The following is a 13,323-nucleotide window of genomic DNA, read 5'->3' as shown; positions in this document are numbered from 1 at the left end:
GCTGACAGCCACCTCATGCTGGAGTAGCAAGTCTGGATACAGAAGAGGAGCATGAGGCATGGGAGTTAGCAGGACCAGCTGTGGCACAAGAGCAAGCCAGTGAGTGACAGCCAGGGAAAATGAGCTAATGCCTACAGGATAGATGGAGTATTTTCGCTGATTTACTCCTCCAGCAACTTCACTTGGTGAACTTGAACTGAAATATGTATGTTTCTACTGAAGGTGATACAGATGTAGCCTGTGTATTCTCAGGCTCATCCATAAGCAGTCTGCCTGCATTGTTTCCTATTTGTTTCCATTACTGGGTAAAAAAGTAATCGGAAGAGTATGTCAAAGCTTACCTTCAAAGCTGACTGTCACGCCTGCTTGGCCTTTAGTTTGTGACCTCTCTAAGCCACAGACTCCATTTAGATCCTCTAAAACTGCTGTAGGAAATCATTCCTGTAAATTGTACCTAAAGGCCCCTGCGAGGATGAATTCAGTCCTTCACCTCTACATCTGCTCTAATTTTCTACTCCCCATCCCCCTGATGTGGAGATCAATCATCTCCCTCAGTCCACACTGCTCCTGACATTACAGGTGCTAAGAAAAATCAGAATAAGCACATGTACTTAGTGTCTTCCTCCTAGTCCTTATATCTTGATGGTAACATATCTTTTCACCCCTCTTCCTATTACAGGGTTCCTTTTGTGATGTTAGGATGCTCCCCAAGTCTTCTTTCAAATAATAGCAATTCCTGTGGCAACTCCTGTGAATGCTGTTTACCAAGATATTTTCTGTATTGTTTTTGTATGCCCAGGTTTTTGTAGGCAGTGGGGCCACATGGGTGGCTTCTGTAAGAAGCTGCTAAAAGCTTCCCCTCATGTGTAACAGAGTCAATGCCAGCTGGCTCCAAAATGGACCTGCAGCTGGCAAAGGCTGAGCCCATCAGCAATGGTGGTAGCGCACCTGGGACAACAGAGCTAGTCACAGAACCACAGAATGGTTTGGATTGGAAGGGACCTTAAGGATCATCTTGTTCCAAGCCCTTCCTCGGCAGGGATCCCATTTATTACATCAGGTTGCTCCTGGCAATGATTCAGCCTGGTCTTGAACACTTTCAGACATGGGCCATCCATAACTTCTCTGGACAACCTGTTCCAATGCTTCACTACTCTCTTTTTCTTCCTAACATCTATACTAAACCAGCTCTCTAGCAGTTTAAAACCATTGCCCCTTGTCCTGTCACCATCTGCCCCTATAAAAAGTCCCTGTCTCTCCTTTTTAAAAAGCCCCTTGAGGTACTGGAAGGTCTCCGTGAAGCCTTCTCTTCTCCAGGCCAAACAACGGCAGCTCTCTCAGCCTGTCTTCATAGGAGAGGTTCTCCATTGCTCTGATCATCTTTGTGGCCCTTCTCTGGACCTGTTTTAACAGGGCCATGTCTTTCATGTGTTCAGGACCCCAGAGCTGGATGCAGTACTGAAAGTGGCGTTTCATAAGAGTGGAGTAGAGGGGAAAAAACATCTCCCTCAACCTGCTGTCCATGCTGCTTTTGATGCAGCCCAGGTTGGCCTCTTGGCTGCGAGCGCACAGCATTGGCTCAAGTTCAGCTTTTCATCTGTTCACCCCAAGACCTTCTCCACAGGGCTGTCTCAATGACTTCTTCTCACAGTCTGTACTCAGATTTGGGAGTGTCTCCACCCAGGTACAGCACTTTGTGAGGTTCTCATGGGCCCACTTCTCAAGTTTTTCCAGGTCATGAAGGGAATGGGGAAACCCTGGGCAACTGCAGCCAGAGAGAGGAGTGAAAAATATGTGAGAACAACAACTCTGCAGACACCAAGGTCAGTGCAGAAGAAGGGGGAGGACATGCTCCAGGCACCAGAGCAGACATTTCCCTGCAGCCCGTGGTGCAGACCATGGTGAGGCAGCTGTGCCCCTGCAGCCCATGGAGATCCATGGTGGAGCAGAAGTCCACCTGCAGCCTGTGGAGGAACCCACGGTGGAGCAGGTGGATGCCTGAAGGAGGTTGTGACCCTGTAGGAAGGCTTCTGGCAGGACTTGTGACCCTACATCTTTCTCTGTAACATATCAGAATCCTTCTTACTCGTCTTTGTAACAAAAATATTTATCTTAGCCTCAACTACCTCTCCCTCTCATTACAGAAATCCTCACATCATTCATTTATCCTCCTTACTGCTCTTCAATCAGCTGAAATTACCTGTTACCGTGACCACCCACTGTCTCTTTCAAATATATTGAGAAACATGGCTTTGAATCCAGAGATATCAAGGGACACACAAGTTGAGGATAATAAGCCAAGGCAGATGATTTCTGCCATTGAAGAAAGTAAAATTAAAACCTATTGCAAATCCAAAGTGGATCACGAGCAGCTACAAACAACGGGTACCTCATCACAATCACTTTTCAGCAGTTTTTATCAGTAACCACACATTTGAGACATTCTGACTCAGAGAGATGTCCTGCTCTCTGATGAAATCTTAAAAATTATATTCTGGTTTGACAGAGAATCCTGTCTCTTAAATAACTAAAATACTTTACAGTTGGCCCAGAAATTTCATTTAAGGATTAGTGAACCCTGTTTTGCCTATCATGAGTAATTTATCTCAATTTTGTCCACTCAGAAGTGATTTTATCTTAACAGAAATGAAAGCAAAAAGTTCCACTTTGGTCATTTAAGAGAATCTATTCAGTGAGTAATCTTGACATGAGCAGTGACTTAGTTCTGAGGATTTTAAATCCAAATTAAGCCTCCCTCTTTCTTCTCATTACCATTTTTAGCTTATATCTCCAGCTCAGGAAAACTTTCATGAATATGCTGCTAATATTTGTAATTGCATTAGTATTCTAATATTCCATCAAAATAATTTCAAATGGAAATACATTGAACCACTTAGCAATATTTTGTAAGCTTTATTTCATTAAGGAGGAAGCTTCATTTATTAAGGAGGCTGTAGCATCTGTAATGGTACCATTATGTTTCAAAAGAATGTTTCTTTGTCCTTGGTTCGTATTTATGTTCTTCTCCTTAACTTTTTTGAATGATAGTTGATTGCAAGTATTTGCAAAGCAGGCTTAGTGACAAGATTATGCCACATGGTTTGCATGAAATATTTGGCTGAAGAATCTCTCTGGTTCCTTCCTGAATTCACAGTACTTTCTGTAACTGCAATGAGGAGTTGGACCACTTTTGAGGGGGTTTGGCTCTATGAAAAATCAACTGCTGTATCAATTTACCAGGAGAGATTGGGGTCATATGCCACACTACTGCAAACTAGGAGGTGGGAGCAGTTTGAGAGTTTAAAAATATGGTATTATCTGCTTTGCCCAAAGTACTTCTGTACTCAGAGTAAACTAAGCAGTTATTTCTAAACTGAATGTTTCAGGTAAGAAGTAAAAATATAAGAATCATACCTATGAGAGCAACTGCAACAATTTACAAATATTGAAGAAAAGGGAATGTGATGTTTTAATAATCTAACATTTTATAAAATTAAATAATAATAAATCTAGTCATTTTTCTACATATGAAAGTTCAAAGTTCTCCCACTAAAATGCTTTTAAAAATTGTGTCTTTGTTACTAGTGCTGTTCATCACATTTTTGGATAGAGTCAAGAAATGGATTTAAACAATCAAAAAAGCTGAATGAGAAGAAAATACATCCTTTTCCAAGGATATCTCAATAAGCATACTGGAAACTTCATTTTGTGCTTTGCACCAATTATTTTGTAGCCACAGTCATTATTTTCAAGTCATTAGCTTCATTAAACTAACTTTGCTTATTATTAGCTCTGTAAGTACAGTAATATCATACAGTTTACAAAGATCTGGAACTTTTTTCTAAAGCATGAAACATGCACTAAAAAAAATAAATTTCATGCATTGAATGGTAGTTTTTCCAGGAGCTAACTTTTAAATGGTTTTAGTCGGTGGTAAGAGATGGAAAGAGTGTCCCCTTGTGGATAGGAATATGAGGAAAAGTGATACTGTAACTCACTGAGAGCAGCGGTAACCCCGGGTATTTGGAGTCTCATTAGAAATTTGGCTAGAATCCTACCTTGCCCATGGCTCATAAATCAACACTCGAATGTACAAAATGCTATGGAGAGCCTTTTTATTTAAATTGGTTGGCCTGACAGATAGCAGAGGGTAAAGACTGAGCTAATGCAGCATCCTTCTTAACACCACCAGTCCAAGTTAACACGTAAATCTAACTGCTGCAGGCAGCTGCAGCACTGCTTGCATTTGAAGAAACCTATTTTGAGAAGGACAGCCTCAGAGCAGACAATGGGAGAAGGCTCCACAGCAAAGACAAGGCCTTATGGTGTATCTATTAAGCAGCGTGCTACCCACATGCATGCATCTGTCCAACCCATGCTACAGCACCCCTCCACAGCACATAGACCCACTGTCCTCGCTCCAGCAGCCGCCCTGACGGAGGGACTGGAGCAGCACTGATGCACATCTGGCTGGAGACACTCGTCTGTGCCTGCAGATGTTACATTATCTGTGTTAGACATGCTCCATATGCATCATCGCCTCTGACCCATGAGAACTACCAGAAGATGCCAGCACCCCCTTCTTCCCTCAGATCTGGGAAAATCAATGGTAACTTTCTACATGGGGAAGTAGAACTTCATGGGGCTGCTGAGATAGCAGGGGATCTTTCTCGTGGGAAGTGTTCTGGTTTATGAAATCCAGTCCTTCCCTATTGCAGGCAGTTACAGGCCCCCTAAGAAGTTCTTCTTGTTTTGCCTTTATTTAGAATTTTCTCCCAATTACCTCAATTGCAAGAATTTTCTGAAATATCATTAGAACCCCCACAAATTTTGGCTTAGCCATATTCACGGTTGATGTGTATCTATTCACGATATTATTATTTATTTTACACAGCTTTTTTTGCCTTCTTACAGTTGAATACCTGGCAAAGAGTAACCATATTCCCTTCTAGCCTTTATTTTGTCAAACTAAGCAAGCCACATGTCTGCTGCTTAATTGTACCGGCCAGGCTCACAAAACACCTTCATACTGTGATGTGTCCCCTAAAAGTGTCCTGTGGGCTCAACTTTTTCCACCAACAGTTGCTCAAGAATGTATTCAGACTCATCAATACACAACCTTACTCTGTCCCTAATGGAAACACTTTAACTGATGCTTTCTTTTCTAGTGTTGGGTTTTGTACAGAGTCACATCTCAGAGGTCACTCCTAAAAAGCCCACCTAACTCAGTAGTTGATTTCATCTATTGTTTCCTACTCATTATTTCTCAGCTTGCAGCAGAAATTCTCATTTTTCCAGCAATGAAGGAAATTGCATTGAGTGAGAAACAGGTTGCTGACATCTTTTGGAGATTTTCAATCACAAAGTGCTAAAGGTTACCAAGTCCAATACTGGCAAGCTGAGGTGCAGCTTGGTGTGAGGGGTGAAGGGGACATAAGCCTGAAATAATACTTGACCTTCGATAAGAGGACATTTGCGGAGTCACCATTCCTAGACGTGTTTAAGAAGATGTGGATCTGGTGCTGGTGACACGGTTTAGTGATTTAGGGGTTACAATGGCAGTGCTGGGTTGACGGTAGGACTGGATGATCCCAAAGGCCTCTTCCAACCTTGATGATCCTGATTCTGTAATCCTGATTCATGCTAGGTGGAGCTCACAGAGTCAAAAATTGTCCTCCACAAAAAGCAAGCATATCACATCTACATCTCATACATAAACTGATCAGGTTGTTGCTTGGAGGGTTGAAGGTGACAATGCCAAATCCCATGGGAAGTCATTGCAGGCCTAGATAGACACAAATATTTGTAAACGTACATTAGCACTTTTCATTCAAATATTTTCTGTTCCTAAATTTATGACACTGGATGAGTTCCATGTGCACACTGGCAAATGACTATGGGACTTATAATTTGGACAATGGGTAAAAACATCCAGACATATATTAAGCCTAAACTGCAGATATTTTGTTGTTGTTGTTTAGGGGGGTTTTTGTGTGTGTGTGTTACAGGTCACTTTGACTGTCAGATGACAACAAATTAAAAGAGGAAATTCTTAAAACCTGTTTCCTCTGACTTAACGCTAGGAAGCAATGTGAAACCAGACTGTTTATTTCCGTACTTCGCGGGGGGAGCGTCATGGGGGTTGTAAAAGTTCCCCGCTTTCCCCCGGTGATGAAACTTCTTGAAAAAACACGTGTATCTTTGCATAATTTCATAACGCCGGCTCCGGGCACTGGCTGGCGCGGCGCTGAGGAAGCTCCGGGCCCGCTCCCGCCCCGCCCCGGCGCGGCCCGGCCCGGCCCGGCCGCCACTCGGCGCCCGCCATGGCGGGGCTGGGAGCGGGGCCGCTGCTGGTGAAAATCGTGATGGCCGGAGAGTCCTGTGTGGGAAAGACCTCCATCGTGCGCAGGTACACGGAGCCCGCCGGCTCTCCCGCCACCTCCTACATGGCCACGATCGGTGAGTGCCCGCCGGCTCCGTGCGCCTCCGCCCGCCCGGCTGCCGCTCCTCTCCCTCCGCTCCCCGGTGCCCGCGGCTCACACACGGCCAGACCGGCGCTGTCAGCGCGGCACTGCCGGGCTGGGAGATGTCAGACCTCCCTGCGCTGAGCTGAGCGTGTGTGCAGCCTCGTCCAGCAGTTTAAACCTTTGCCGGGGTCTCAGGACACATGTCACACTGGCTCCGGAGCCTCTGCAAAGTGCTGGCTTCTTACACTGTCCTTGCTGTTCGTCTGGGCATTGGGAACCTACTCCTGTTGTAAGCTTGTGAAGACTTGTTTCTCACTGTTTCTGACTGCCTGCTGAGGCCCTGGTGCTATACATCACTGCAGGTGCAGATAATACAGAATCCCAGATCAGCTAGGTTGGAAATGACCTCTGAGATCATCGAGTCCAGCCTGTGACCAAACACTGCCATGTCAAACAGACCATGCACTAAGTGCCGTGTCCAGTCAAACACCTCCAGGGTGACTCCACCGCCTCCCTGGGCAGCCCATGCCAATGTCTAATAACCCTTTCTGGGAAGAAATTCTTTGTAATGTCCAACCTAAACCTTCTCATTCTTTTTCTCCTGTCACTTGTCGCCTGGGAGAAGAGGCCGATCCCCACCTGGCTACAGCCTCCTTTCAGGTACCAACCTCAGGGAGTTGTCAGATGTCAGTAAAATGCCCAGTTCATCAATATTTCAGGCTAGAAAGGGCTTTAACTTTGTGTTTATCATTTTAATGGTATAAAGAGATCTTCTACTGTAGTTAGCGGTGTGCATGACGATTAAAGCAGAGCTGTTGCTATGATGGAAATAATTAACCCTGCCAGACCATGCAGTTCTGCGCTGGCATCACACGCTGCAGATGGGGGGTGGTGGGCAACTCCCCACTGCCTTGGCACTGCAGGACCGCAGTGCCACGGGGAGTGGCAGGGTGACTGTCCACATGCTGAAAACCGTGTCTCTGGCATGAAAATTTGTTATATGAGTGTCGTGCTTTGATTTGCTGTGGAGATTTTTACAAATTTTCATTCAGAAATTTAAATTTTTTAGAGTTCGTGAATATTTTAGAGTTTTGTTTTATTTTATTTTATTTTATTTTATTTTATTTTATTTTATTTTATTTTATTTTGAAGAAAAAACTAAATTATGTCAGGAAATTGTGTATTCCTGCATTTGGAATATGCATGGTCCTTTTACACATCTTTCAGTGTGGGAGGAGTTGGCATAACAGAATTAAATGCCAGACAGTAGCTGTGGCAGTAGTTGGTCCAGGGAATACTTAATTTACTTGAGATGACTTGACCTGTCCACATAAGAATGGCTGAACTTTAACTACTTTTTTTTTTCTTGCCCTTTCTTGCAAAGCGGTTTCTGAAACCAGCACAGACGAGGAGGGAAGAGCACAACTAACAGTAAAGTCAGGAAATTGATCCTAATAATAGGCAATTTGTTGCCAGGCTTAGCAAGAAAGCCCAAAGAATGGCTATAAAACTAAACAACAGCTTTGTTGATGTGCTTTACATTGAGATTCCTGACCATGAAGTTATTATTTTGAGACATAATTTATTTTACTCCTGATTCAGACCACTGCAGACTCAAAAATGGTGATGATATTAAGAATATATTTCTCAAGTTGTGACTTGAACTATTTCAAGGAATAGTGAAGATAATAGAGTTTTTATGGCAGTTTATGGACTAAGATTAATCCCTTTATTTTTATTGGTGACACCTATTATTGAGATACTTAAAAACTTTTAAAAAAAATATTTATCTGAAATGTAAAGAAATAATCCAAACATGGTATTTGTTACCTGAATGTGTTTTTAAAGTTATTTCTGAAATACTGTCTTCCATTTAATTCCATTTTACCACGTGTATTAGACTTTGAAAACAGGTGGGATTATGAGTGGTGTCTTCCAAAAGAGTAATGTTGGAAGTGGAAGATTCCTTCTTCATGGAGATAGCTGCAATGGAGAGGGTGCTCTGGAGGCTGTGGCTCCTGGTGGTGTAAAGAGAGGAGACACAGTATAGTACTGTTCTGTGTTTGTGATGTCTTCTCCCTCATTAACACTGCCAAACAGATAACTGACACAATCAGAACAAATAACTGTTTTTATCGGGAAGTCTGTTTCATACAAGCTCAGTCAAATGATACCTTCCTGTTGTACAGCCTATTAAATGCTCATGTGCTGTTAGGTTATTTTTCACCTTGCCTGTCCAGTTGAAATGGTGATTTGAGTGGAGGGAAGATTATCCTGGCGGTGCAGTCTTGCAACTTCCTGAGTTCCCTGACTCAGGGAAATCATGTGCCATCACCTTCCTTGATGGCAAAGGGTCATAGGCACAGAAGTTAAAAGGTTGTTGAAAGTCTCATTGCTATGTCATCGTGAATCACAGATTTGTGTTACTAGGAAAAATCCTAGTGTTATTGCAGGGGAAAAAACTGAACAAGCATTTTGTAGTAGGCTCCAGGAGTAGTGATCTTTTCTAAAATTATGTATTTTATGAGAAAATGCAGAAAATACATCCACAGTAAATTTTCATTGAAAGCTTTTAATGCAGCAGTTAAATACTCAAGGCTGAGTGCCCTTCCTCCTTTTGGATAAGTTATAAGCAGTTACAGTTTTCTAATTAAACTTATAGACATCATAAGGTGGATGCATTGTATTATGAATATACTATAAAGAATAAATGTTTTTGTTTAAACAATGACATTGCATATAAAGTCATAGAGAAAGTTTATGAACAAAAAAACCCCCTTGTATACCAGTGAACAGAATTGTGATCTCACAGGCTGTGAGGTTATTTTGCTGTATTATGGTGGCTGTGGTCCCATAGCACATGCGTTTTCTGTGAGAAACATTTCTAAAGAGCTGTGAGTCCTCCCAAATCTGTCATAGTTGAAAGTGGTACAACTTCAACATTAGGATTAAAAAGCCTGTGTAGATTCCCTGAGATTTACTTTAGAAGGGAATGAAGTAATCAACAAAAATGAAGCATATTGAAGGTAAATGTGCCCTGTGTTAACAACACCAGTAGCAACCCACCTCTTAATTAATTTTTTTAAACAAAACTAGGTTTTCTTGTCACTCTTACTTTCCTAACAAACGTCTTATCCCATGAGTTGCTTTTCTTAGCAAACCAGGAATTATCAGTACTTGGGACTGCTCAGATGCCACTCTGCTTCAGACATTTCTTGACATATTCAGAAAAGAATCTGATGAAAGTAATGCACCAACAACTAGGAGGGGTTATGTATGGGTAGGAGTAACAGTGGAAACTCAACCCACAACATCTCACTGGGCTCTTGCGCAGTTTGGGCACAGGAGCTGATAGGAACTGCTTCCCTGTTTCTGGAGTTGAAGATGCTGTATGACGGGCAGGGGGCTGGGTAGAACCTGCACGGGGCATTCACCACCCTCTATCCATGCTTTCACTCTTGCATCCTGCTAAGCTACTCAAACTTGCATTTGCTCCTGATAGACATATGCTTTTGAGCATTTTCTATCAGGGATCCACCAGCTCTGTTTGGGTGAAAAGTGTGCTGTAATTTTCCAGGCCAGCTGCAAAAGGCCTCTTTGAAGAGGACTTCTACAGATGGCCAAAGGGAGGGAAGAGAGGGGAATTTCAAAGCTGAATTACCCCGTGGCTGAGTAATTTTATGCTTTTTAGATCTAACTGTCTTTAAGGTGCCTCAGTTCTAATATGGGCATTATTTATTCTTTGTAATATAAAGAAAAGAAATAAATTTTGTGGCTATAAAAGTCAGAAATAACAACCAGAATTTGAACTTGCACTCAGCATCTCCCTTCTTGGTTTTATTTGACAGCTTAAAAGAAGCAAGTACATGCTGTTGCATTCCAATAACATTTATCTCAAGAGCTGTAATCAATGCTTGCTTTGTTATGTTGATCATGTTGTATACCAGGTAGGACTAAAAGTATCTGAAATCTGTGAGCTGTCTTTGGCATTGTGTATCTCATTTTTCTTTTCTGTCTTTCCAATTTGCTAAGTTTGCTGGAAATTTCATATAAAGACATGAACAATTCATGCATGCAGAACATATTGACTTCTGTTTTTCACTAACATTCATTGACCTTTTAGGTCAATAAATTTTGAAGTTGACTTAAGAAGTCAATATGCCTGATTTTAATTTAGATTAAGTTTTAGTCTGATTCAGCACTCTGCTTCCCTTTTTACAAATAATTTTTTTTAAAAAGAGCTTATAGCAATTTATTATTAAAAGGTATGTCAACTAAGAACTTTTTCCTATAGTTCTGGGAATCCCTGTCTGGAACATAGTTTTTTCGCTGTGTTCCTAATGCACCATATGGAAGTGACGTTCCAGCCTCCCGGTGTATACTCTGTCCTTCTCAACTGCTCCAACATCAATTGTAGAAAATGATACAGATAATTAAACAAAACGATGTGAATTTCAGGAACAAATGTTTTCCATTGCACTGGGATTTCACCTTACATGAGCAAATTTTACTTAAATTACATTTCCTTCTGACATTATTAATTCCATCAAGGAAGCTTTGTGTAATATTAATTACAGATACCAATTATATTATTTCATCTTTCCTTTTCATTGAAACTTCAATGAAAATTCATCAAGTGAAGGACATGGTTATCATAATAATTTTTAAAATCCACCTCAACTCCCTTACCACATACACAAAAAATGTTAATAGCATTGAAAGTGCATGTGAGTGCATGCATGTGAGAGTGTACTTGTCAAAATTTGGTGCACAATACATCTGTCAGTACAAAGGAAGGGAGCATTTCCTCTGTTGCATTTTTGGTTTGCTGCCATGGGTGCTTTCCTTTGATAAAGTAATTTGGCACATTCTTACAGAAATCCAAACAGTGGTATTAACTTAAATTTTTTGTGATTTTTCAATCTGTCTGGTTATTTCAAATGACACTACTAAGGAAAAGACACTGTCATTTTAAGTAGCTGTGGTTTGCTCTTATGGAATTTTGACCATATAGTATTGTCAGCTGTCACAACATTACTTTGACTTCACTTACTATAATTGACAAGAAGAGCCTAATTGTTTTTCAGTGGGGGGAAAAAGTAATCAGAGAAATTATCAAACGGTGTTTCAAACTTCAGCAATAAAGCAATAGGGGAAACTGGTTTACTCTGTGAAAATATGTCACTCCTAAGATAGCAGCTGATAGCTGGCAGATTATAATTTTAAAACTGGAATTTCAACAGCTCATAAATCTAGGTATCATCTAGCACATTTGAAGTATTAATTTGATGATTTAATAAAGGAAAACACTATAAATCATTTAAAAAAAATCTTTGAGGAAAGATCTGTAGGATATGTAGAGACAACATTCTGCACTGATTTTTAGTGTTAATACTTGCTTTTAGCATTGGCTTTCTGGATCTGATTTAGGCTGTAGAGCCAGTCCTCTTCATTTTGAATTAAATCCCATGTATGTTGATCTTTGCATTTAATGAGTACAGCCAATTCCTACTTGGGCTCATGTAACCCTGGATATTTTTTTTAGGGATTTGGAAATAAGGACAGAAAAATTGTGTTGCGCATGTGACAGCTTTGTAAGCATTTGTACTTTCCCATTAATAGCTGCCATGCTCTTGAAAATCACCACTATATTTGCACAATGTACCATTGTGCACAGGTCATGAAACTGCTGTCACATCTCTTGCTGATCCATGGTAATACTTACTTGTAGGTTCAAGTATCTGCACCTTTGCTTTGACCTGCCCCTTCTTTGCTTGGTACTGGCATTGCTTTGTATTGTATTTGTGCAATGTATTGGCACATAGTTGCTTTCAGCACTGAGTAATTTCCTTTTGCATCTTCCATTTTGAATGTATATGGTTGACTAGTTATTCTTTCTATGGTATTGTTCCTTTTCACTTTCTGTTTGAAATTGCATGATACTAGAGCTGAGAAACAATCTTCAAAGGGAATCCATGTTATTATGAGAAATGTTACAGGTTTTCCTTTTTTCTTCTAGGCATTGATTTTAAAGTAAAGCCAGTAATGTTTAATGATACAAGAGTGAAGCTTCAAATATGGTAAGTTTTAATTAGTATCACAAAGAAAGCCAACTAAATTGCATTATGACATGAAAAATCTCATCTACTTTTAATTGTGTGTCTTCATAATGTGCAGGTGCTCCTACTAGGTCATTTTAAAATTTGAATTTAGCCTAGGAGAGTACATTTTTTTCAGTAACTAATGTAAGTTAAAAAGAGGATTCTCACTGGGTTGCTCTAACAATAAAACTTGCAGCATACAAACAAATGCAGATCTATGATCCGTATGAAGTATATTTAATTATATAGGAACATGGAGGAAAGTGACAAAACAAGAAGGTGTTACATTTCATTACCCATCAAATGTATGTTCAAAAGGGTCACCAGGAGAAATGATTTTTGATAAGATGAATCTTTGGGAATGTATACTATTTTTTGGTTTGGTTTAGTTTTTCTAAAGGGTATGTAGGGCTTCTGACATCTGGCTCTCCAGACATCTAATACAGAAGATTATCTCTATTTACCACTATTTAACGTCTCAAGGAGTAAATCTGTACATGAATTATCTGACTGGTGTTGGATCTGGAGTTATTCCATCTCAGGCTTTAACACAAAAGTATTGCAGGGCTGTTTACAGCTTTCTTAAGGCGTAATTCATAGAATCATAGAATGTGTTGAGTTGGAAGGGACCCATCAGGATCATTGAGTCTGACTTCTGGCCTTGCACAGGACACCAAGAATGACACCATGTGCCTGAGAACATTATCCAAACACTTTTTGAACTCTGTCAGGCTTGGTGCTGTGACTGCTTCCCT

The 13,323-nt window shown here is 40.8% G+C and overlaps 1 protein-coding gene across 2 annotated transcripts in view; it reads left to right on the top strand.

Annotated features, from left to right (window-relative positions):
• Positions 1 to 6,256: 6,256 nt before the first annotated feature.
• The window catches only part of LOC138105070 (ras-related protein Rab-10-like), a 36,844-nt gene continuing 29,777 nt past the window's right edge, over positions 6,257 to 13,323 (top strand). Inside the window, exons 1-2 of one of the 2 annotated variants that reach the window (XM_069004674.1) lie at positions 6,257 to 6,459; positions 12,487 to 12,547. In XM_069004674.1, coding sequence (XP_068860775.1) covers positions 6,324 to 6,459; positions 12,487 to 12,547 — 197 coding nt within the window. In that variant the 5' untranslated portion in view covers positions 6,257 to 6,323. The remainder of the gene's footprint in view (positions 6,460 to 12,486; positions 12,548 to 13,323) is intronic. The other variant, XM_069004675.1, reaches the window with a different exon arrangement.

The sequence above is a fragment of the Aphelocoma coerulescens genome, chromosome 2 (genome assembly GCF_041296385.1).
Source record: "Aphelocoma coerulescens isolate FSJ_1873_10779 chromosome 2, UR_Acoe_1.0, whole genome shotgun sequence".
Lineage (NCBI taxonomy): Eukaryota > Metazoa > Chordata > Aves > Passeriformes > Corvidae > Aphelocoma > Aphelocoma coerulescens.
The sequence above is the reverse complement of the archived record's forward strand: the minus strand, read 5'-3'. Positions and strand labels throughout refer to the sequence as shown.